General features: G+C 37.6%; 1 protein-coding gene across 1 annotated transcript in view; it reads right to left on the bottom strand.

Annotated features, from left to right (window-relative positions):
- Nucleotides 1-26213, bottom strand: part of SLC10A7 (solute carrier family 10, member 7) — a 395560-nt gene that overhangs the window by 45032 nt on the left and 324315 nt on the right. The window contains exons 7-10 of the mRNA XM_006887000.1: nt 25548-25631; nt 15785-15950; nt 14794-14845; nt 1684-1757 (exon numbers count right to left, since the gene is read on the bottom strand). Of these exons, the coding sequence (XP_006887062.1) occupies nt 1684-1757; nt 14794-14845; nt 15785-15950; nt 25548-25631 (376 nt within the window). The remainder of the gene's footprint in view (nt 1-1683; nt 1758-14793; nt 14846-15784; nt 15951-25547; nt 25632-26213) is intronic.

The raw sequence follows: 26213 nt of genomic DNA, 5'->3' as shown, positions 1-26213 counted from the left end.
CTGGAGCTGGAGAAGAGTATTGAACATTCCACACTGTCAAAAAAAGAAACACGCCCATCGTAAAGGAAGTGCAGGCAGGACACTCCTTAGAGACAAAAATAGATAAATGTCATCTCAGAGTATGGGCATGTTGTTAAAAAGGGGCTGGTCCTTGGAAAAATATATCATGTTAGAGCAACGGACACGGACTGACACAGTGACTGTAACAGTGGGCTCCTGCATATCAGAAAACACGAGGATGGCACCGGATGGGAAAAGTTCAGATCAGTTGTTCACAGGTTCACTGTGAGTCACAGTTGATTTGACAGCACCTTATGCCACCACTACCACCAACATCGACAACAATGTGCCAGGCACTTTATCAGTCTCTGCAGATGGACTTTCTCATTTAAATTTGTAGCAATTCTTCCAGTACAGTTGACAACATTCATTTTATCATGTTATAAGATGCTGTGTCAGGCACTTTTCAAATTTCGTCTTTGATCTTTGCAATAACCTAACAAAATGTTACAAATGAGGAAGCTAAGGTTTAGAGAAGTGATCTGTCCAAGGTCACAAAATCAGAATTTGAACATGACTTCTGAATTTCTTTCAACTTTGATTTAATGATGATTATGGAAAAGGACACTTCATGAATAAATTGCAGTAAATTGCTCATATTTAAAAAATACTCTAATATGCTGAAGATCTAGAGAACAACTTCTGCTAAAAGAGAATGTTCTAAAACACTTTATAAACTTGGAAAGATTGATAGAGGCTAGGTCAGACAAATATGTTTCAGATTAGTAAAAACATTGTGATATATGTTCACCTTCTAGATTATAGACTGGATGTCTTACCACTCACAGGCTTAGAGCAATGTCAAAATTCTTCATTCACTTCAGTGAGTCACAAGCCAAAATGCATTTTTACTATATTTCAATGTCAGTCTTTACCAAAAGTGTGCCTACCATCCCCAAGGAGTTTGTAAATGATGTTTATTTCAATAAAATTTCTAATTACCTAATGACTTCTTATGATTAAAAGCATAGATTCCGAATGTGTGGTCAGGTTATTGGTATAAAGGCACTAAACTGGGTAAAGCTAAGAAGAAAATAGCATTTTCCTCCTTGATCTATTTTTGTCCCACAAATAAATAACTCTTTTTCACTTTCGATTTCAGATTGAGTTAATGCTGACTATAAGGTGGCTGGCTGTGGGTGTTCTTTTCCAAATAGAGATAACAGCATTCCAAAACGGACTTCAAACTACCAGCTGTATTGAATTAGAGTAATAGCATCCTCTCCATCTTTCTCTGGGCTCTCAGAAAAGAAGTAACATTTTTCAGGGGCAGCTTTACGGTCATGCAAGCACACAGTTTGCCGAATGATTCTTGTTTCAGAAGCAGTTCCACCCCCGCCCCTGTCTACCCTTGAGAGTTAATGTTAACATTCTTGTACAAAATTGTTCTGTGGAAATAAAAAACAAGATTATAAATTAAGCTTAATTGAATGCTATTTGATTTAGGTGCTCAGAAACTCATTCAATCAACAGTATTTTAAAACAATGACTCATTCTCACTTTGCTATTGTTCTTTATCACACAGAGTGCATAGTATTTCATTCTATTTAGGAGTTCCTTGAATTTAAAAATAAATATGAGGGAAATAGTGTATATGGGTTATCAATTTTGTGAAACACTTACCCAGTGTTAGAGATTTGTGTGTGGAACAGAACATGATAGCCACGGTGTCTGCTGGTGTGAATCCCGAATTATTCCTAGGGGCAAAAAAAAACACTTTTACAAATACTTTTAATCAAATGCCTATTAATATATCTTCAATGAAATAAAATACTTACCTTCAGGTTAACATCCCTTTGACAAATTCAGGTGGCAGAGTAATTTTATGCCCGAATGGACAGAAGAGTTTGCATTTCTTTTTAGAGCATCATTTCTGAGCAGTTTGTCCATGAAAAGGAGTTCATTAAAAACAAAGAAACAAACAAACAAAAACACAAACGTGTGGTAGAAGTCTTCTAAGATCACATGGATGAGAAAATTAAGGCATATGGTTGGTAAGTGACAGACTCGGGGATCAAATGGAGAGTAGTGACTGTGGCTGTGTCCTTATCTACTGTAATAAGTACTGTGGGTCATGACTTTATGAGACTAATGTAGCAAGTAGCTCTCTTTGCTAAGTCGTAAGGTTATCTTTCCAAAAACCTCAAGCTGATTGCCACTGAACTGGAGCCAACTCCTAGCTCCATTGGCTTTCCGAGGCTGTAAATCATTAGGAAGGAGCCTGCTCCTCTGTCTCTCTAGAAGCTCTCACTCCAGTAGTTGGTGGTGTGTTTTTTTTTTCTCTTAGAAGATTTTTAAAAATTTTATTAATTTTAACAAACATTACAGAAATTTTAGATTTCCATTAATTCACTGTTGCATTTTTCTCCCTCCCTATCCCTCCCCCTCAGTTCTCTCCTCTCTATGAAAAGTAAAATTCCTTCATTGGTATACAATCTACTTCAGTGGTTTTAAAGGGTTAATTATCTAGAAAAAGATTCTCTCAAGAAGCAAAACGTTCTTTCAGTAGGGAATGCACACTTTTGAGAACATCATGGTCTGAACCATAATAGAACGGCGTATGTCTTAGGAAAAAGTACTACCCATTTTCTGAGTAGTTACTATGTGCCAGGCCCTGCTTTAAAGTTTTCCCCCATACCAATTAATAAATACAACCACTCGGTAAGGTTGACAATCAGCTATTCTTTTTACAGATAATAAAAGTGAGAAATCCTGGCAAGTGGCAGACTCAGTCTCTGAGACCGAGTCTGGATTCTGTGCCTATACTCTGCATAGCTGTTAAGACATAATCTCCTATTGCCACATAGTATGTTAAGCATGACAAAAATAGAACTAATAAAATGCTCACTCAGCCAAATACCATTAAATGTTATAAAGGTCAATGCTGGCCCAAGATCTCAGAGACAAGTTTTCACTTTTAAAGAATTAGAAAAAATGATTGATATGTAATTATTATAATAGCTGCACATATATATATATTTGTAATATATAAAATCTATTAAAAAAGAGATCCCACCATTTCTCATAGTAAGTAACTCTCTCATTATGACTAACAACTTTTACTGGCAGCAAAATTTTCCCTAAATGGAACACACAATGTGTTTAATCCACTACAGACTCAACAAAAGGAGAAGACAGCCCTCCTCTCATTACCATCTTCTACATGAGTTCAAAGACAACATTCAAGTTGTCTTTTGGTTTTCTTTACTCTGGGAAGTTACTTACGTTCGTAATAGCTAATCAATATTATCTCTCTCTGTTTGCTAGCAATCCCCCCAACTGTGTTCCTAATATTTCACCTTAGCTAATATGTACTACTTCAGTTTAAGTTTGCATTATTGTTCCACATTTTATTCTCTTACTTATATTGTTGTATCACACTTATTTCTTAACCATTTTACTATATGGCTGATCTATTCCTTTGCCCCTGTAATCTTTGTGTACGCTTAATAAAGAAGGAATTGATAAGATTTGTTAAAAGCAGGGACTGAGAAATTGAGAGTTGGTATTTTTTTGGTACCATTGAGTTGGAATTGACCCATAGCTGACCCTCCAACAAGTTTTCAGAAGCTGTTAATTTCACGGGAGGAGAATGCCCAATTATGAGTGTTGCTGTTGCTAGATGAGTATGACTCTTAGTAATCCTATGAACAAAAGACCTGAACCCTGTTCTATCCTGTGCCATTCTCACACTTCTTGATACACAAGTGACCACTGCAGCAATCACCACGTCAATCCACCTGGTCGAAGGTCTTCCTCTCCTTCACTGATCCTCCACCCTTCCCAACACCATGTCCTTCTTCAAGGAATAGCCCCTCTTGGCAAATGCCCAAAATATGTTAGGTTATACCCTCTCCAGGATATATGTTTGTTCTCTTGGCCATCCATGGGATGCTCAGTGCTCTTCTCCAACACCACACCTCAAAGGCATCAATTCTTCTGACATCTTTATTCACTGTTCAGCTCTCAGATGAACAGCAAGTGATTAGAAGCACTATGGCCTGAATCAGAAGCACCTTACTCCTCAAACTGACATCATTACTCCTCAGTCATTTGGAGAGGTCTGCAGATTTTCCCAGTGCAATGTGTCTCTTTATTTCCCAGCTGGTAGGGTGTTAACTGTGGATCCAAGCAAGATGAAACTGTTGACTGTATCAATTTCCTCTCCATCCGCAACGATGTAGCCTATTGGTCCAGTGGTAAGAATAACTGTTTTCTTGACATTGAGATGCAATTCATACCAAAGGCTGCATTCCTTGATCTTCTGCAACAAATGCTTCAAGTCCTCCTCACTTTTAGCAAGCAAGGTTGTGTTACCTGCATAATACAGGTTATGGATGAACCTGCCTCCTAGCCTAATGCCACATTCCTCTTCATAGAGTCCAGTTCTCAACTCTTGCTCAGCATAAAGATTAAATATGTATGGAGAGAGAATCCAACCTTTTCAATTTTAAACCATGCAGTGTTCTGCTCTGTTTACACAAAAGCCTCCTATTGCAGGTATAGGTTCCATATGAGCACAATTAAGTGCTCTGGAACTCTCATTCTTCTCATTATAGTTAAAAGTGAAAAGATGTTAAAAAAATTAAAAAATAATAGAAGAGTACAAATGTACAATCTAAAAAAAGTGATCGATTGAATAACTGGTTGAGATAGAGAGAGGGGAAATAGAGGGGAGAAATGAAAGGTAGAAATATGATATTGGCACAGAAGAGAAAGACTACCTCTAGCTTATTGTAGGAGGTAGTCTAATGGGTGGTAGTTGATGATGGAATGTGTAGGAAACCTTGGAGGAAGTAACAATTGAGCTGAACCTTTAAAAGCAGGTTTAGGGGTATACAGAGGTGCATACTGGGCAGGAAAGAGTGAAATGCAGGAAATGTGGAAATGTAGGAAAAGTTGGCAAAGAAAAGGTTCTTTAAGCTGATTCGGATACAAAAGTGTAGACTTGATAAGCTGGGCTACCAGGGACCATTGCAGATCCTTGGACAATAGAATGACATGATCAAATTTGTTCTTAAGGAGGAGTAATAAATACTGATGGTATCAAGACTAGTCAGGAAGCAGGAAGTTTTTAAGAGCCTGATGTAGTAAGAACAGGAGTTAGAAGTAAGAGACATGGAAATAGATTCAAAAGAACTTGTTAACTGTTAATTTAAATCTAATACTCCCTGATGAAGGCTTAGGCGTAGAGGTTTCGGAGCAAACACACTTGGTTTAAATCCAGACTATTCTTTTTCTTTTATATGTTTTGCCAAATAAACAGGGTGAGGAAAAAGAACAACATTTAGATTTTTGGCACACTGTAAATGCACAGCACATGCTGGTTGATATAATTCTTGTGATTAATATTGCTTTGAAAGATTGGAAGGAATAGAATTAGAACTTGAAAACATTAAAGGAACAGCTCTGGTGGCCCACTACTAGTAAGGAACTGTGCTGCAATCCCAAAGGCATGCGGTTCAAATCCACAAGCTGCTCCGTAGGAGGATGGATACTCTCCTCCTGTGAGATTAATTGCCTCTAAAAACCTGATGGAGAGTCAGCTATGAGGAGGGTTCAGAAATGGCAAATGGAAGAGGAAGAAAATGGGCAGTGGGAAGAGGCTAACGATGTGCTGCCTGTGGTTTATTTGTGATAATAAGAGGGGACTGTGTTTTCAAGAAACCTGCTGAAGAGAAGCGAGAAGTTATGAGAAATCAGAACATGCTTAGAAGTAGAGGTTGAAGATGCAGCAGGCAAACACTTGATGAAATCAGATCCCTAAAGAGGGCTGAGAAGACAAGACTGAAGGGGTTAGCACGAGAAGGGCTTTTCCTATAGCCTTCAAACATGGGAGCAATAAAAAGTGGCAAAAAACAATCCCTGTAAGTTTCCTTAAAACTAAACATTATTTTTTAAAAAAAGGCACAAAACCAAAAACCTAAACATTATTTTAGCGAATAAAATATTTTAACTAGTAAAAATGTCTACTTAGAGCATGATATCATTTTATTAACTATGTATATGAGATCAAAGACACAAAAAAACAGTTCAAAAACTAGATAGGAACCAAAAGGGGTAGTGAATTTATATTCACAGGTCAAGAAATAATGAAGAAAGGGGAGCTCTGGTGGCCTAGTGGCAAGAAGCTGCACTGCAATCCAAGAGGAACATGGTTCGAAGCCACCAGATGCTCTGCCAGAGAAGGAGGCGCAATATCCTCCTGTACCAGTCAGATCTGATTTGACGGTACACGCATACAAAATAATAATAATGAAAAAAAAAGAAATAATGAAGAAAGAATGGTCGCACAATGCAAAGAATGTCATAAATGCCCCTGTACATGTTCAAATGGTCAAAGTAGTTTCTTTATATTCTCAAAACCAACAAAATTAAAAATCATTATATTTGAAAAAATGGAGATTTTTCAGAAAGAAAATGCGGAAGTAGAGATAATTCAAGTTATGGATTTTATTGCTTTGTAAGGTAAGAGGCATGCTACTCTCATGTAACCATGAAACCTGGGAACTGAGGAAGTCAGAGGCAAAGTTGAGACAAGAAGATGGGGGGGGGGATATGGAGTAAATTCCTGATGATTAAAAAACTTCCAGGCAGAAGTAAATACCCACCTACAACTGTACAGCACGCAGTGCAACCAACTGGCCTCATTTTGGACGTTCTCCAACAGTGCTTATGGTGTTAGCAACACCACAAAGACCTTTTTAGTCTCCGGCTGCCCTTGTGTAGAACCAATCATTGCAGCATTTATAGAGTTTGGTGTTCTTCCAAGAGCGTCTGGCAGTATTTCCCCTTTAGTGAACTGCGTTCTGCTTGATATCGTGCTCTCTTCCAGATTATAGTACACGTCTAATGTGTCAAAGCCTCTCTGGCCAAGGAGACTGATTTGATGAGGTGCGAGTTGCCATTATGTGTGAGCAGCATTTACAATGAGTGTAAAGAGGATATTAGCAAAATATGTTTACTCTCTTCGGCTTCAATTAAGGAGATTGAAGCTAGGCCCATGCTGGGAGATTTCGGTGCTGATTTGAGTTAGAATACCGCTCTAGAGTCAGTCAGTGAAGACGGTAGGTTAGGATTAAAGCATGACAAGAAGCGAATTTTTAAGGTTAAGAGCAATACTCCTGCAGTGGACTGACTTACACTCTAGCTGAACAGTACCAGAATACTCCACCCCATGGATCTAAGAGAAAGCCAAAGGAGCAGATGATCAGTTAGTCTTTCATTAATAATGATGACAACAAGTAACCACAGCCAGTAAATACGTATGGAGCCTCTCTCTAAGCACGTTGCATTCAGCATTTTGTCCTCCTGAGAACTGCATTAGAAAGTAGACACTATTATGACCTTTTTTCCAAAATGGGAACTTAAAGCACAGAGAGCTTCCACATCTTCCCTGCAGTCACTCAAGTAGTGGGCTTTTACACCTCTTGGAGATCAGCTAACCTGAGAAGAAACATCTTAAAAACAAAACAACAAGGGGAGCTCTGGCGGCCTAGTGGCAAGAAGCTGCAATGCAATCCCAGAGATATGCGGTTTGAATCCACCAGATGCTCTGCTGGAGAAGGAGGGGCAATCTCCTCCTGTAACAGTCAGATCTGATTTGACGGTACAGACACACACAACAATAATAAAATTAAAAACTAAACTAAACAAACAAACAACAAACCTCCACAAAAATATAATGGATGGCAGCAGTTGTTAGGTGAGTAACCCACCCTCAGCTATTGTTCAGTTAAGGGCTGACTCAGTAGAGAAAGATATATAATACATTCTAGTAAAATCTAGGTAACAATGCTTGTAGTTCTTTTCTGTGATTATCACTTCTCACACTCTTAAAAGGAATCACATTATTATTTATTTTCTAACCCTACCTTATCTCTTTTTAATATTGATTTTCTTTTTTATTCTGTTTTTATTATTCCTTTGATCACATTGACTTCCCTTGAGAAGTATATTTCCTTTTCTTCCCAACTGGTCTTTTTATTCTCTCCTACAGAGATTTCAGTCAGTGTTGTCTACAGCCTATTTGCTTTGCCTTCCTTTGCAGTACCCACCAAGGAAAACGTGTCAGAAGGTTTTACTAGCAGAATCACAGAAGGTAGGCACAGAAAAGGTCCTTGGAGAGAGTTCCGTCTAAACCCATTGTTTTTCAGAGGAAGAAACTTCATGTAAAAGACTTTCTTTTGTTAACCTCCATACATGTGTTTTGTCTTCACTCATTTTAGGTGAAGACATTGTCTGTCATTAGCTGCGTGGCATAAACAAGTTACCCTGGGCTGTGCTGTTTAGTTGAATCATTTCTAAGTAACAATGCCTGTCTTCCCTCCCTCCACCTTCCTCTTGCTCTCCTTTTAACCCATCTGTTTCACTCCTCGGACTGGTGAGAGCCAGATTGAGACATCTGATGGAAGTACACTGGTAAACCTTTAAAAACTCTATTTAAATGTGTAAGTATATGTTTCTTTCCATTTTTTTTGTTTGTTTTTAAGGTTTCTGTTGTTGCTCTAATGATTCTCTAGGTCTCTGCTACCCTAATTCCAATCTACCAAACCGTGTTTTTTTTTTAAAAAAATATCTTTTTAGTGGCTCCTGGTTATAGTTTTATTTTCTTGAGACATTTTTCAACAGTGTTTTTTAAGCTTGGACAGTTTCCCAAAGTTGCATACATCTTAGGTCACTACGCATGACTGCCTCTGGTTTGAGGAATCAGATGGCAACAGAGAGGAAAAAAATCAAAAGGAATGTATTACTAGGCTAGAAAAGTTGGTTCCCTTTCTCTTCCTCATCAGCTTTTGCTAAAATAGAAGAATTATTTCTCTATAATAAATAATTCTACTAGTGGCTAACACTCACTGAGAACCTGCTGTGTAGTATACTCAGAACTTTATACACATGAATATTATTCCAGCCTCAGATAACCTTATGAAAGTAGATATTATTGCTATCTCCATCTTATACATGAGTAAACTAACAAGTTAGTTATTAAATAGAATTCAAACCCAAGTCGGCTTGACTCTTGAGTTAGAATTTCTAACTCTCACACTATTCTGCTGACAAATAAAGAACACACAACGATAGCCCTCAAATCTATTTTTAATACACAGAGTCAAAAAAATCTAGAGGTGCATGCCAGACACCGGAGTGGTAACAATGGCATCGAGGTCAGAACCTCTAAGAAATGTTAACCAGCTAGGTAAGCAGGGTTGCAGGAAAGATGAATTTTCTAGGCTGGGTCTCTCTGGACTTTATGCTATACTTCTATCATCAGGGTGCAGTGGCATATGTCACACAAAAGAGACAAACTTATTTCCATGCTGAGATTTTGTAGCTCTTGAAAAGCAGAACATTTTCAGAGTTGCTGAAATTATAAGGAAAGTCTGAGAAAAACACAGGCCAACTTCACAAACTTCAAGTAGGAAGGAATAAAAAGCAGAAAATCAGAAATGACTCTCAACAGAGTACATGCGTACAAACTAGGAGCGCCCTAGTTCAAACTCCTGGTATCCCTGACTGGTTTGTTAAGGCGTGTGAACTTCAAGAACCCAATTAAACACTTTCTACAAGTTTTCCAACCAAAGCAAGGAGTAGGAACTTTAAAAATCATTAGAATCCTTAGGCAGAGTTGGGGGTGGGGAAAGCATGAGCTTCACAGTTAACTGGAAATAGATTTGAATTCTAGATCTACTCCTTGCACATGACATTAGGCAAGTTACTTACTAAACAAGCAAAATGTTTTAGGTATATCACCAAACAACTAAACAGTAAACTATGAAATGGAACCACTCTAAGCATGGATCCTTGAGATAACAAACAAAACAAAGGGTCCCATAGCCTGTCCTGTCAGATACACACACCATCCTTTGTTCACCACCCTGAACAGCATACAGGGGCTTGAGCAGTGTTGGTATCTTTCATTATTCCCATAAAATCCTCTGGAGTGGGGGTCCTTTAAGTAGAAAAATACAAGTGACCTTCTTCTGTATGTTTTCCTACTTGAAAATGCTCCCAATTTTACTATAATAATTTCAGCTTCACAACTACTGCCCTGGAGAATGACTGCGACCACATTATATTTATGAAGGAATATGTATGTCTGATACATATTTCAGGAAATGTAAAAGCAATGAAATTTCAGCAAAGGCAGAATGAGGGAGAACAGAAGGGTTTTAAAGGCACAAAGCCTTACGAAAGTCTAGCTTACTCCATGCAACTCTTTAATTCAGGTAGTTGTGATACCCTCCTCCCCTTTTCAACAATTCCATTGGTGGCTGTTTAATGTTCTGTCTTTTCCAGACATTTTTCAGTCACTGAGAGAACAGTTCCATCCTCGTCTGAAAAGCTGAGCAAGTGTATTACTTCTGCCTCAAAGATCAGAAAACAAACAGACCTTGAAAAACAAGTGTCTTTTTTTGAAGGTGACACAACAAGTCATTTACAAAAATAACTTTAAAATAACTCCCATTCTCAGTCTAACCAATTAAGTTACATTTTCTCTGTGACTTTAATAGCTCCAGGCTTTATGCTTACTTCATAAATCACAACCACAAGCTTGGGAAAATGACTCAAATTATATCAATCAATAGGCTTTTATTGACTGTTTACAATCAGCCTAGTGCTCTACCAAGTGCCATTAACACCTACATGGTGAATGCAGAGCCCAGCCCTGTTCTTACAGACTTTCAACCATATACATAGATCCCTTACCTTTTCTAGAACCATATACTGAAAGATCTTGCAACCTGATTCCACTTTACCTTTTTTATTATTTATGACATTTAATCTCAGCAGTTGCACTGTTAACCCAAAGGCGGCACCTCTCTGGTAGTTCAAGTCCTTAGGCGAAGGATGCACACTCACCTCTTGTGTGATTTACAGCCTCTGAAAACTGGCTTGAGGGTCAGCTATGCGTCAGTTCCAACTGGACAGCAACGGGTTTGAGTTTGATTAGTACTATGGGCCACTGTGGCCTAGTGAAAAGGAGCTGCACTGCAATCCCCAAAGCACGCGATTAGATTCTACCAGGTGCTCCACGAGAGAAGGATGGGCGATCTCCTCCTGAGTGATTTACTGCCTCTGAAAACCCATTGGAGGGTCAGTTATGGTTCCATTTTTACTTAATGGCACAACAACAACAACAACAACAACAACAACAACGTAAGACACTGTATGGAGCTCTGGTGGTTACTGGTAAGGAGCTGCTCTGTCAATGGAAACACACATGGTTTGAATCCACCAACTGCTCTGTAGGAGAAAGATGGGCAATCTTCTCCTGTGAGATTTATTGCTTCTGAAAACCTACTAGAGAGTGAGCAATGGTTGATTCTTATTCAATCCTATCAAACAACAACAAATAGGCCAACATAGCAACTGCTCTGTTTTGTGTTTATATGTTAATTTTCATGTTTGCACTTTTGCATCTTTTCTCATTAAGAACCTCCCTGTTAACCTTTCTCTTTGTTGAACAATTAATACATTTTCTATGTAAAACCCCATTTCTTCCATGAAACTTGCTTTACCATTTTCTTTGGAAGTGTTTCCTTCTCCTTTGAAATGGCTGCAATATGGCTTATTGTAGCACTTAGAGGACATTAAGCTATCAATGTTATCACTAAGAATACCATCTATTCTATAATGTGATACAGGATTGGAATCAATGCTTATCTTGTGAAACTGATCAAAACTTCATATCTTGTGAAATGAACATTTCTTATCTGGTGAATGAATACTTTTCTCAAACAAAGTATTATGTGTTGAATGTAAAATATTAGTGGAAAAGGTGTTCTGGAGGTGAGCATTTAAGTATGGTGAAGATTAATGAGGGAGGACATGGAGAACAGTTTAGGAATGGAGAACAACCTTAGCATGTGATAGAAATGAGAATGAGATTCTTCTAGGAAACAGCAAGAAGTTCATCTCATCTAAAGTTTAGGGAGTATGAATGCTAATAGTGGCTCATAGGGTTGGAAAATAAGTTGAAAGGCTTTGTCCTTAGCTCTTAAGAAAGAACTTTATTCTGAAGACAATAAACGTTCACTGACTAACTCTGGTAATCTAGTGAATAAAGAGCAGCACTGTCAACCACCAGCTTTTCCATGGGAAAAAGATGGGAAACCACCTCCTATGTGATTTATAGTCTGAGAAATCTACTGGAGGGTCAGCTGTGAGTTGATTCTGACTAGAAAGGTAATGAGAGAGAGCTTTCAAAACAAGAGATTTAATACAGAACATAGGCTCTGTACTGAAAATGCACTAAATATAGTCGAGCTGAGAAATGGAGAGCATACTAAGATAGCCAATGCAACTTAAGGGCAACAGAAGCCTGAATGAGAGACTTGACTTCGGGAGCACAGAAAATATTACAGAGGCAAGATCAAGAGATATTTAAAAAAATAATAGTGCATAATGAAATACCATCTCATGCCAGTAACGGCTGGCAAAGTTTATTAGGATAGCAAGTAATAAATTTTGGAGAGGATGTGAAGAGAAAGGAACTCTTATACATTGTTGGAGGGATTATAAAATGGTACAATCATTCTGGAAGGCAGTTTGATGCTTCCTCAAAAAGCTGTGATTCCACTGGAATATACCCTGAGAAAATTAAAACTGAGGCACAAACTGAGACTTGTACACCAACGTTCATAGCAGCATTATTCACCATCATAAGAATATGGAAACAGCTCAGATGTTCAACCACAATCAAATGGATTGAGAAATTATGCTCCATTCACACAATGGGATAATATGGAATACTATGTGACATGCAGGAGCAATGATTTTGTAAATTACCTAGCTTGGAGGGACTGGAGAGCATTACGCGAGTGAACTAACTCAGTCTCACAAGGACAAAAACTGTATAAAACCATTATTGTGGAATAAGTATGAGGATCCAAGAGGGGTGGGAGAGTGGAAGCAGAAGAATGAGGATGTGTGTGTGTGTGTGTGTGTGTGTCTGTGTGTATTAATCATGGGGTTGTACAATTTGATTGGGGAGTAAAGGAGATTGAAAGAATCTGATCTGAAAAACAATGTATTTGAATATTATAATTAAACTAGTACAATACAAAATTAAAAATAAAAACAAATAAGCAAACAAATAGTGGTGTCAATCAAGAGACCACTAAAGATGGTGATTCTATTAAAAAGTAAAGCAAGAAACACAAGAACCTTTGTCTGCTCAGGTGGGAATATTCCCCTCCCAACTACCCCAGGGAGAGGGACAAGAACATGGCTATTAGCAACTTGCAAGACTTGGGATCTGCACTGTTGAGAACTCGCCAATTTCCTGAGCCTCTGCTCCACCCCAGCTAGTCTAGGTACTTGGGCCGGCCATTAGTACATTCTGAGACATGAGAGCTGCAATGATGGGACTTCAATACTTTTCTGGGCCTCTTCTCCTCCTCCCCTCCAAGGGGAAATCACTCCCCTCCAAACTACAGGACAGAACAGAGAAGTGAGGACCCACCACAGCCGAGGAGCTGGAGAGATCTCAGCTTCCTGTTCCTCAAAGCACAAGTGGATAAAATCTTGCCAGAGGAAACAGGGCAAAGAGCCATCTATAGACAACCAGCAGGGAAGACTACCTATCACTGGAAAACTGAATGGGGGGGGGGGGCAACACTTAAGGTCTGCAACTTATCAATAGCATCATTAAGAGAAGGAGCTGCCTACAACCTAGGCAGATACAACAGAAATTGCATCTCACAGACGAGGAAGACCAGGAAGAACTTTAGGTAATGCCAAGGAAGAAGTAGGCAGCTTCAAAAATTATGAAAAAACAAAACAAGCCTCCTAAAAATGAACACCAGATTGCAGATCCAATAATATCCCAGAGGCAGAAGAAATATACTGATGTGGAGTTATACAAACTCCCACTGAAGAACCTATAAATAATGGAAGAAAGAATTGAAACCATAGTAGAGAGATACAACAATTTAAAAAAAAACCATCACAAGACAAAGAGGATACATACAACATAGTACTTGAAAAAACAGGAATGCATGCAAACACAATCCAGAATATCAAGGCTGATATGGTAGAATTTTTCAACATGATGGAGGGACATAAAAGCAGCATAGAGGAGATGGTACAGAGAGTCAGCGAGTTAGAAGACAAGAACCTCATTGGGAACTTACTGGAAGAAAAAGGCATAAAACATTAGTCATGTGGGATAATATCAAATAAAACATGATGTGTAATTGGAATTCCAGAATGAAAGGGAAGGACTGAGCACTGAGAAAATTGTGGAAGAAGTACTAGAAGAAAACTTCCCAAGTATTATGAAAAATGAGGAAATTCACATTCAAGAAGCTCAGCAAACTCCAAACAGTCTAGACCCTGAAAGAAAAACATCACGAAAGAAATGCAAGAAGAAATTTTTAAGGAAGAAGAGTAGCTCCATTTTTAGTATCTTGAGTCTGAGGTCTTGTTAAGTCACAGCACTAGAAGTCAGGAAAACACTGGATTGGAAGGCCTAGACTTTGAAATCACCCACATGAATATGGCAGCTTGAGTCAGTAGCAAGGAGGAAGTTGCATAAGCATAGTGTGAAGCACATGATGACGCAAGGGCAAGGATAGATCCTTTGGTAATATCTACAATTTGAACAGGAGGAAGACAAAGTGGTCAGGGATACAGGAGGAAAACTAGGGTAGAGCTGTGATATAGAAGTCAAGTAAACATGATTCATTTAAGAAACAAATGAACAGTAGTAAGAGGAACAAAATTACTTACCTTGTTGAAAATATGAACGTTAAAAGCATAAAGCTCAGTTGAATAGAAAATACTAAAATAAAAAAAAAATCTAAATTAACATGATAAAGACAGTATTTGTAGTATTCATTTACTGCACACTTAGTTTGATCTGAACTTGGAGGTATTCAAATGGTGAAACAAACATACATTGCTAAACTGATAAAAACATGTGACTCAATCCATTCTTGGAGACATTCTGAAATAATCCATGATACCTATTATTCAGGGACAATTCAAAGGCCTCTTTAATTTTTTTTCTTTAATTTCATGAATTTAGGAAAAAGCTGGTTTATATTATGAATACCTATAGCAAACATTGTAAATGCTTACTATATAGTATGCTTTAGAATAATTTGTGATTTTAATAACAAAATATTATTTTCTATTAAAATATTATTAAAAGTTATCTGCTCCATGATAATATGAATAGAACAAAAAAGGTGATTTTTTTTTGAGATTTAGCAGTTACCTGCATTTCATAGTTTGTTACATCTTAAAATAAAATTGTACTGTGTACATACTTTAATGAAAATATAATCACATGAATACTCACATTTTGACTAATTAATATACAAATAATAGCATCACATATTGTAACTTCTGTTTCTAACCCACCAAAAGTGGGGAAATAAATTTAAAAATTATAATAAAATAAGTTGGTAACAAAGTATTATTCAATCTAACATTTAAATTTGACAGATACTGTGGCTTCCCTGGCATCAACTACTGTAGTTCACAGAACAATGCACTGAACATAAAAAATAAAGAAAATTAAGCCCATAAATTCATGACTGGCATCTTTGAAAGAACAGACACACATGATCAAGTTACTAAGTAAAACAGAGCAAGAAACTAAGTATTCTTTCTTAACCAAATCAAAGATTGAAATAAATGGAGAGCATACAGATCACACCACATATTGCTACAGAGGAGACTGAGGAGAGCAAAGATGGCCCATCTTCCGACTTACTTATGAACACTATGACAACAAGGCTGAATTTATCCAGGTCAATATTTGGGTTAGAGAACGTGTCACAGAACGTTGTGTAGATGATCATGAGGAGAACGCTGCTGCTGACAGCACCAAAAGGAGGCTTCTTTCTTTCAAGCCACTCCTTGATGTACCTCCGGACAATCTGAAATACATAGAGCAACAGGTTGCCTCTTTTCAGAAACCCGGGGAGCCGAATTGGGCATCGCAAAGTGATTCTGACAGCAGAAAGACATAAAGAGAAGAGAATAATTTGGATGATGGCCACAGTGGATTTCAAAGCTTCCCTGCCACACCACTCTTCTTCTAGGGAATTTAACATTTGTAGTGCAACTTCCACTGGGTGTCCATAATGAGAGTATATTTTCAACTGCATTCAAATCCATCCTTAATCATGCCAAATGCTCTTTGCTAGCTGTCACCGAGACATGCCCATTAAGCCTCCCCAAAGTTTATCTCCTCTGCTGATCCTAATGGATGTGTGTAATTATCACAGTCCCCTTTGCCTCAACAGACAATTCCAAGTACAACTTTGGAAATCTTAAAAATCTGACATCTTCAAGAATTTCTAGAGAGTAGATAATCGAAAGTGATCCATGGAACATATTAATATTTAAAATGCTAGCAATGCACCAGAAGTTTTTAATTAAATTATAACTCATGCTTGAAAAGCAAAAGTGCATGTGTTGTGGGAGTTTAAATAATTCAAACTCTGAATATCTGGAGTTTTTGTGAATCCAAAGACAAATGTCATTTGCATGCTTTTAGAATCCCAGAATTAACACGTAAAAATGAAGAAACCTGCCCTAACTTTGCCACAAAAGGATCCATGAAATCCAAAGTTACACAGCAATCCTTTCATCTTAACATCAAATCAGATAAATAAAAACCATGACAATTGGAATATTGATAATAACTTTGGGTTTAGTCATTCTGCTTAAAACCTTTCACTTTTGAAAGCCCTATCATAAGGACTCTAGTTGAGACATATTAAATTTTGAGTCACTCATTATCCTGCATAATTGAACATGAGATTTCACAACAGGCTGAATTACTATGATCCATTAGCAATAATGAGGTCAGGGGACTTCTCACAAGGCTGATGAGGTTCTGTTCTCTTAAAAAAAAACTCTGTCATTAAAAAGGCTTAATTTATTATGGAGCATACTTTCACAGATACTAAGGTATAAAATAAACTACTCAAAACAGAACCTTTGAACAAGTGGTGTTTGGATCAATGTCTACCATTCTCAAGGACATCCTAAGTGAAATAAGAGTGGTAAAAGGGGAATGTCAACAGAGAGGTGATCAGATAGAACAAAAGGACAGCGGAAAGATTGCAAGGCTGGGAGAATTAAGAAAGAAACAAGTGTCACGTATTGAGTGCATCCTATTTACCAGATAAATAGTAGTTTAAACAACTCATTTAAGTAGGTTGTGTTATGAAAGTTACAGTTGGATTCATATTTTTAAGACTATACGTTTTTATAGACGTATCCCAACCCATAGGGATTTATCTAATGTTCATTTCTTTCTTTTAGCTACAAATGTTGTAAAGTTCAGAGAAATAAGAGAAGTACTGTGTCAGAACACACATTTTGGATAGGAGAGCATGGCAGTGTCCACACATACCACTTTGGGAGTAGTGGCTTATTTACTGCAAAGCTATAGAGGGACTTCATAGAAAAGGTCATTTCATAATCCACTATGCTTTATAATGAAAAGCTTGTAATTTCCAACATTTAACAAAATGTGTTTAAGAAAAAAATTCATGAAAACAATGCATGTTATTAAAATAGGTGGTGTTCTCTGATCTTAATTTAATATGCAATTGCTAAAATACAACAGCCCTCTCTCCTTGCAACAGTTTGTCTTCTCACAAATCTAACAGTAAAGTGTCTCCCTCTCCCAGCACCACCTTACTCCTAAAATACGCAAATAAATGGGTGGCATATACCAGGAAAATCATCCACATTTAAAAAAAAAAACAAGACAAATGATCATTCCATTTTATAAGCAGTAACTTGACTTAGTTGTGCTAATATCTTTCAGAGTCTGATAATAAAGGATTTTTTAAGTACAGTGACCTGAGTCCTGGCTCTTTCCTAAGTAAAATGTCTTTCTTCTAAATGAATTAATGGTGGACACTTACAAGTCTGCAAAGTTAGGAATCTGACAAAGATCCATAAGTAAAAAACAAACAACAACAACAACAAACCAACCCGAGGGGAAATCAGGTTGTTTTTCACCTGTTTTGGTTTTGTTCTGAGTTTTTCCCTAAGCAAAGCACATTCTACCTTTCCAGGCTCCACAGATCTGGTAATTATTTCATCTTACTTAGATCCATAATCAGTACCCTTCGTACCAACAATCAGGAGATCAGGAGACATACAGCTTTAGATATGCCTGCTGTCAGTTACCTCTCCAAAATGCTGAAAAGCAATGATGTCCACTTGAAGACTAAAGTGTGCCTGATTCAGGCCACAGTCTTTTCAATCACTTGTTATGCCTCTGAGAGTTGGACAATGAATAAGGATGACAGAGAAGAATCGATGCATCTGAGCTGTGGGTGCTGGAGAAGAGTCCCATGGACTGCCAAAAGAGCAAACAGATATGCCTAGGAGAAGGTGCAGCCAGAGTGCCACTTGCAGGCAAGGATGGCACAACTTTGTTTCTTATACTTTTCACATGTTGCTAGGAGAAGCTATTCATTGGAAAGGAATATCATGTTTGGAAAAGTGGAGGATCAGCAAAAAAGAAGATGCTCAGCAAGGTGGATTGACACGGTGACTGCAGCAGTGGGCTGAAGTTTATCAGAAATGATGAGGATGGCAGAGGACAGGACAGGATTCAGGTCTGTTGTTCATACAGTTGCTAAGACTTGTGTGTTGTCTTGACCTAACAACAACAATAGCAACAACAAGAAGGATTTGTGCTGCCAACTCAAAGGCATATGGGTCCAATCCACCAATTGCTCCACTGCAGAAAGATGGCATTCTCCTCCTGTGCAATTGATTGCCTCGGAAAACCCACTAGGGGGTCAGATATGAGTTGGTTCTGACTCAACAACAATTAAAAAAATAAATCTATCCTTCTGAAAATGACTCATAGCTGATCCTCCAGCAGGTATTCAGAGGCAGTTAATCCCATCCTTCCCCCATGGAGCAACTGGTGTATTTGAACAGCTGGCCTTGTGACTGCAGGACAGTTTCTTCTTCTTCTTTTTTTTTTTTAATAATATTTTATTTTAATTGTGATTTTAATGAACATTTACAGAGAAGTTGTATTTTCATTCACTCTTTGTTGCACATTTTAATCCTTCTCTCTCCCTTTCCCCGCACCCAGTTCACTTTTAAAAAAAATATTAAATGATTATTGCACAATTGTGGACCTCCCCCCACCAAGTCCTCTTTGCAATGATATACTTCCTATTATGGGCTGTTGTCATACGTATTAAGCCTAATCTTACCAGTAGGCCACCAGGGTTCCCTGTTGTGCACCAAAAAAACTTTAAGTAGTATTGACATGATTTAAAGGTGTGCTTTGGCTATAAACTACACTGCACAGCAAACTTCACCATCTCTTAATTCAGCCAGTTGAAATTTTAACATTATCATTCTCCATTTCCTTGGAGAAGGACATCAGGCGCAGGAAAGGAAGGTCCTCTATGAGGGGGATTGATTCGGTGACTTGGGTAATTGGGATGGGTGTGTCAGAGACAGTGCGATTGGCACAGGACAGAGCAGAGTTTAGAGCTGTTGTACATAGGGTCGCTATGAGTTGCAAGCAACTTGATGGCACATAACAACAACAACAACAACAACAACAACAACAACAACAACAACATTTGTCAAGAATATATGTGATTTAAACAAAATTCCAGACTTCCTTGCTGGAATGAAATATTTAACACTTTCTTAGAAAACACTGCACCGTCATTTTAATTTTAGCTCTGGCCAGGCATTTCTTTGCTATTTTCCTCCTCATTCTGTATTTATATTTTCAAAATTGATTCTTGGGTGGTGCTATGACAGATAATTTTTCATGTTATATTTGAACTTCACAACGTATTTACTTCCAGGTAGCTTGAGATTATTTCTCCAATTTTTACCTTTAAATTCACTGAATTCATGTATTTTTGTAATGTGGCTTGTTTCCTCATTAATATTCAACAGAAATAGATAGCCAGGGATGATGTTGTTGTTGTTGATTGTCATCAAGTTGAGCACAACTCATTGTGAGCCTATGAACAAAAGGCCTGAAGTCTTTCTATGACTATTATCATTTATCAAAGTTCATAGAGTTTCCAGAGGCATGTTTTGTAGGAAGTAGATGCCACTCATGCTAACAACAAATACTTAAAAAACATTTAAAGTTCAACATTCTATACGATGAATTTTATTGTATAGCCAGGGATATAAAATAGAATTCATTGTATAAAATGTTGAACTTTAAATAATGTTTTTAAAGTATTTGTTGGTTTTGGGTGTCCCTGAGTTTATTCCAACTCAGAATAACCAACCCTATCAAGGACTGCAGCCTTCAGTATGGACTGAGGCTCAATGTCAAGAAGACAAAGATTCTCGCCACTGGACCAATTGGCAGCGTCAGGATGGATGATGAAGAGATTGAGAGTGTTCACAGCTTCAGTTTGCTCGGCTCCACAGTCAACACTCTTGGCACCAGCAGTCAGGAAATCAAAAAGCGTATCACGATGGGAAAGTCTGCTGTTAGGGACCTCTCAAAGGTACTCAGGAGCAACAGTGTCTCTCTGGAGACTAAGGTGCGCCTGATACAGGTCATGGTATTTGCAATCGCTTGTTATGCATCAGAGAGTTGGACAATGACTAGGGAGGACAGAAGGAGAGTGGATGCTTTTGAGCTGTGGTGCTGGAGAAGGGTACTGAATGTACCATGGACTGCCAGGAAAACAAACAGATTCATCTTGGAGAGGATTAAACCAAGCTACTCCTTGGAGGCAAGGATTCTGGGGCTTCGTCTGACATACTTTGGACATGTTGCGAGGAGGGACGGGTCCTTGGAGAGGGACATCATGCTTGGGAGGGTGGAGGGACGGCGCAGGAGGGGAAGACCCTCTATGAGATGGATCGGTTCAGTGACTGGGGTAATCGGGATGGGTGTGTCAGAGGCAGTGCGGTTGGCGCAGGATAGAGCAGGGTTTAGGGCTGTTGTACATAGGGTCGCTATGAGTAGGAAACAACTCGACGGCACATAACAACAACAACAACATGAACAAGAGAATGAAACGGATCTCCATCCTGTTCTATCTTCACAATGGCTGCAGGGCTCGAACCCTTTGTTTCAGTTACTGTGTCAATCCCTTTCATTGAAACTCTTCCCTCTTTTTTGTTACTGATCTTGCATTTCACCAAATATGATATTTCCCCCAGGGATTTGCCTCTCCTGATAATATGCCAAAGTATCTAAGTCTTGCCTTCCTTGCCTGCAAGAAGCACCTGACTATATTTCTTCAGATGTGTTTGTTCTTTAGGCAGTCATGGTACAGTCTATACTCTTCACCAATGCCAAATTTCAAAGGAATCAATTCTTCTTTAGCCTTCCTTGTTAACTGTCTCTCACACTCCTGTGTTGGTGGTGGTGGTAATATTGAGCCCTATATACAAGTGAATGAAATATTTCCCAGTTCTGCGTCATCCTCACAATCATGGTTTTGCTTGTCTCTATGTTGCAACCTCTCTATGTCTATATTTCTTTAAGAAACGACAATAGTTATAGAAAGGCTTTAGGTCTTCTGTTTGTAGGGCCACTATGAGTTATGCTTGACTCAAGGGCAATCAAAACAATGACAACATGTTGCAACCACTATCTCAATCCATACTATAAAGAGTATGAATTCTTGTTTTTCCGCTTTGTAGTTGTTATGCTCCCTAGAGTAAAAACTGATTCATAGCTGATCCTCCAGCAGGTCTTTAGAGGCTATAAATTGCATGAAAGGAAACTGTCCACTCACTTCTCTTCCAAGGACCTGCTGGTGGATTTGAACCATCTGCCTTTGGGTTGGCAATACAACTCCCATCAGAGCTCCTTTTTGTTTTAAAAAAGAGAAAAATAAATAAATAAAAATAAAGAAAAGAAATTTGTGTTTGTTAAAAACACACACACCTGTTTGTAAAAAGCCATGCACTTGTGGTATATCTGGTACAGCAGCAGAGGTGTAGGAGCTGACTGATAATACTTAGGGCAGATGCACCTTAGTGTGTTAACTGATACCTTTGTTCTTTAGACATCGTTCAAGTCTTTTACAGAAGATTTTCCCAATGCAATACATCATTTGATTTCCTGACTGCTCAATCCTTAAGTATTAACTGTAAATTCAAATGAATTACACAGTTGCTGTTCTTGAGTACTGTCGAGTAGGAATCAACTTATAGCTGACCCTTCAGTGAGTTTTCAGTGGCAGACAATAACATGGTGGGAAACTGCTCATCTTTCTCCCATGGAGTAGCTGGTGGATTCAAACAGCATGCCTTTGGGTTGGCCGCACTTGGCATTGGCAGCACTCCTTATCATTAAATGATTAGAGGTGATTAGAAAGTAAATATTTAATATATTAAAAAATAATATTAATATACTTTGTAAAAAGTGCAAAGAATAGTAATAGTAAGTGGGTACAATAAATATCCATTATCTATTTCACTTTTCAAATTTTTTTGTAATTTTTTTTATTATTAATTTCAATGAAAATATACAGAGACTTTGGATTTCCATTCATTCATTCACTTTTCTCCCTGCCCACCCCTCTGCCCCCAGTTCACTCTTCTCTTTGAAAAGTAAAAGAAAAATTCTTTCACTGTTTCACAATCCCTCCCCTCAAGTCCACTCCACTATGCAGCCTTCGCTTTGGACTCCTGTCATGACAAAAATACCTAATCACATATCCCTTTTAAACAGTTTTCTCCCTCATCTGTTTCAGTGCAGTATACATTATTTATCCCATCTTTTTCAGTCTCCCCCCAATCCCGATGTCAGTCCTGTTTTACAACAGTGGCACCATACAGTATTTGTCCTTTTGTGACTGAGATACTTCACTCAGCATAATGTCCTCCAGGGTCCCCCATTTTGAATAATATTGCATGAGTTTCTTGTTTTTCAATGCAGTATAGTATTCCATTATGTGAATATACCACAGCTTCTCTATCCATTTGTTTGTTGATGGGCACATAGGTTGTTTCAAATATTTTTTAAAATTTCCTACTATTACCTTATTTCATCCTCCTGAAGAAGGTTGTATAGCTATTTTCTACCTTTAATATCTATTGCTTGCTTAACAGATCATGATAAACTCATGATAAATACATGATAAGCAGATTATTAATTAACTTAATCCCACAAGGGCAAAGATTATATAAAACCATTATTGTAGAATGAGTATAAGGATCCAAGGGGGTGGGGAGGGTGGAAGCAGAGGGATGAGGATGTGCAAGAGGCAGGGGTATTAATCATGGAGTTGGATAATATGATGGGTGGGGGAGTGAGGGAAATTGGAAAAAATCTGTTCTTGAAAACAATGCATTCAAATATTGTAAATAAACTAGTATAAAATTAAAAAAATCATACACACACACAAAAAATCTGTGCAAATACTTATTTTCCGGTCTAGCCCTTCCAGTAACAATTAAGAAACTGAGAAAAGGGGCAACTTTACTTGGCATGTATTTTCTCTGAAATAGCACATACACTCATTTTTTAAAAAATTCTCAAAGGTCACATAAAAGTTATGTGAGTCAACAGATGGAAAATAAATCAGAGATGAGCTAGTCTCACAAAGTACCTGTTTTTAGGGAGTTTACAGTCTAGTTTGGAAGATAAATAAAAACCATAAATAATAAAGAAACCAGAAGCAGTAACAATGGAATGATAAGCAGAATTTAAACTAGAGTAGAAAAATAATAATCAAATAGTTATTATATAAGGTGGGGGTTCTATGTGAAGTCTACCTTGGGCTTTGCCACTGCCTACCAATATAAATGACTTCCAGGCATACTTTTCTCCTTTGTGAGGATCATGTTTCTGAGGTGACCTTTGAACTGAATGATTAGAGAAAGCTAGACATGTAAAGATGAAGAGGGATATGCCAAGATTTATAAGATCAGCATATTTGAAAACAAAAGTAAAGTCAGCAAATCTGAATGTATGCAAGAGTGAGAGAGTATTGCAGAGGGATGATAGTTAAAAGAGATTTGAAAATAGAAGTTAGGGTGCGAAGAATTTGGGAGATAAAAAAAACTTCATAAGCAAATACAACAGAATTCTAGGAAGTGTTAAAGACACATCTTAAATGTGAGGTCAAGAATTTAAAAGATGAAAATAATTATGTCTTTCTCTCTAGGCAAGTCCAGTTGTTCCACTATATGCAAAATCAGACCTTTGTGAGGTACAGTAGGTGAATATGAGAAAAAACTTGCAATGAATTGGATTGACACCATGGCTGCCACTATGAGCTCAAAAATCCTGAGGACGCTGCAGTATCACAGGCGATGTTTCATTCTGTTACACATAAGATCCGAGTCAACTTACTGGAAACTAAGGTCAGTGTGCTCTCTTGTTCTCACTGCCACTCAATTAACTCAATTAGAAGAGTCTGAAGCTCACCCTCCAACAGGTATTAGAGGCTGTCAACTGCACAAGAAGAGATTTCACAATGGAGAGAAAGAGAGTCAAGAAGTTAAGAGTTGTCCAAGGAGTGAGGATAACGAAGGATTGTGGAATCTGATGGAAATGAACAAGATTGGATTTAACCAGCGTTGAATCTTTCTGAGCAAAGGCAATAAGGAAAGAAAAGAAATTATGTGTGGAGCACTGAAGATTAAGCAACTTGACCAATGCCACACAGTGAATAAGGGAGTTCTGTGTAGAATCTATTTGCTCTTAAACTAAGTACTCTTACTGATCAGAATATACTAATAACATGAATATGTTTCTGAAGACATATTAATTCCAGCAGTACATTAAATTTTGTGCTATGTTAGTGTGGTCAATCATAATTAAAAACCAAACCTGATTTTAAATGTATATGCTTATGAGTTATTTACTATTAATTTCTTATAAGAAGTTAAAGTAGAATATTTTTTCTAGTTTTCTAATTGAATAGAGATATGAAAAGAAATTCTGAAATTTGCAAGACCTAATTTTAAGAGTGCAGGAGAGGAAGGCCCTCTATGAGGTGGATTGATTCAGTGACTGGGATAATTGGGATGGGAGTGTCGGAGACGGTGTGATTGGCACAGGACAGAGAAGAGTTTAGGGCTGTTGTACATGGGGTCGTTATGAGTCGCAGGCGACTCGACGGCACATAACAACAACAACAACAAGAGGATGAAAGGTTTATTTTATCAATTACGTGATACGGTAATTACTGTTGGAAGAATCGATGAGAAGATTCCTATAAACATGGCTGAAGCCTTTTGAAAGTTGCTTAGAAAGGTAGTGATTTGCTATTTGTTTTAAAGCTACTTATGCAGCGACAAAGAAGGGGTGATGAATAAAAATAATATTCTGTACTGAAGTCCATATAGTTATTTGCAAAGCTGATTGATGCCAAGTAAAATATATAAAGGGGAAAACATTTTGACTGATGAAGGCTTATATTTTTTATTATCTCTTCATTCTAAAGATCTATTTCCTTAATTGCCTGGACACTGCATAAGAATTCACAAAGTTGATCTACAAAGAAAAGATCAAGTAGAATAGAAGATCTTACCTGTCCAATAATGAGAGGAACCACTACAGTCATAAAAAGTTGAGAAAATATAGATGTAAAAGGCACAGAAGAGGATGAGCCAAGCTGTGAAATAAGAAAATAAAAGGAATTAGATTACTTTTTATTATATATTAGAATATAAACTTTCATTAGAATATAATGTATATTTAAAAAATTTTAATGCTCTATATACAATCATTTGTATACATTGTGCTTCATTAATTTACATTGTATTTTATACAATCATTCATATACATTGTATTTTACATAAATAATTACTATTGATCTATGTCTTTCATCACCCCATCTCATCAAGTTTCCATAACATCTTTCCTATTTGTTCACATACAGGCCCACAAACCTGTTATCCTAATGATTTTTCCTCCTCTCCTGAAAAAGAATTCTAAGTCTAAACATGAATTATTTCTAATCTACTATCAAACATCTGTTAATTAAATGATGCAATAAATTAATTTCCTCATATACAACAAATATATGAAGCTATACACAAAGAGCAATGATTTCTACTTACTAAATATAACACAAAGTTGCTGTTGTTGTTGTTATGTGCCGTAGAGTCGTTTGCGACTCATAGCGACCCTATGTACAACAGCCCTAAACCCTGCTCTACCCTGTGCCAATCTCATTGCCTCTGACACACCCATC

This window comes from Elephantulus edwardii, unplaced genomic scaffold (assembly GCF_000299155.1).
Source record: "Elephantulus edwardii isolate Elephantulus edwardi_28Jun2011 unplaced genomic scaffold, EleEdw1.0 scaffold00053, whole genome shotgun sequence".
In the NCBI taxonomy this organism is placed as follows: Eukaryota; Metazoa; Chordata; class Mammalia; order Macroscelidea; family Macroscelididae; genus Elephantulus; species Elephantulus edwardii.
The sequence above is the reverse complement of the archived record's forward strand: the minus strand, read 5'-3'. Positions and strand labels throughout refer to the sequence as shown.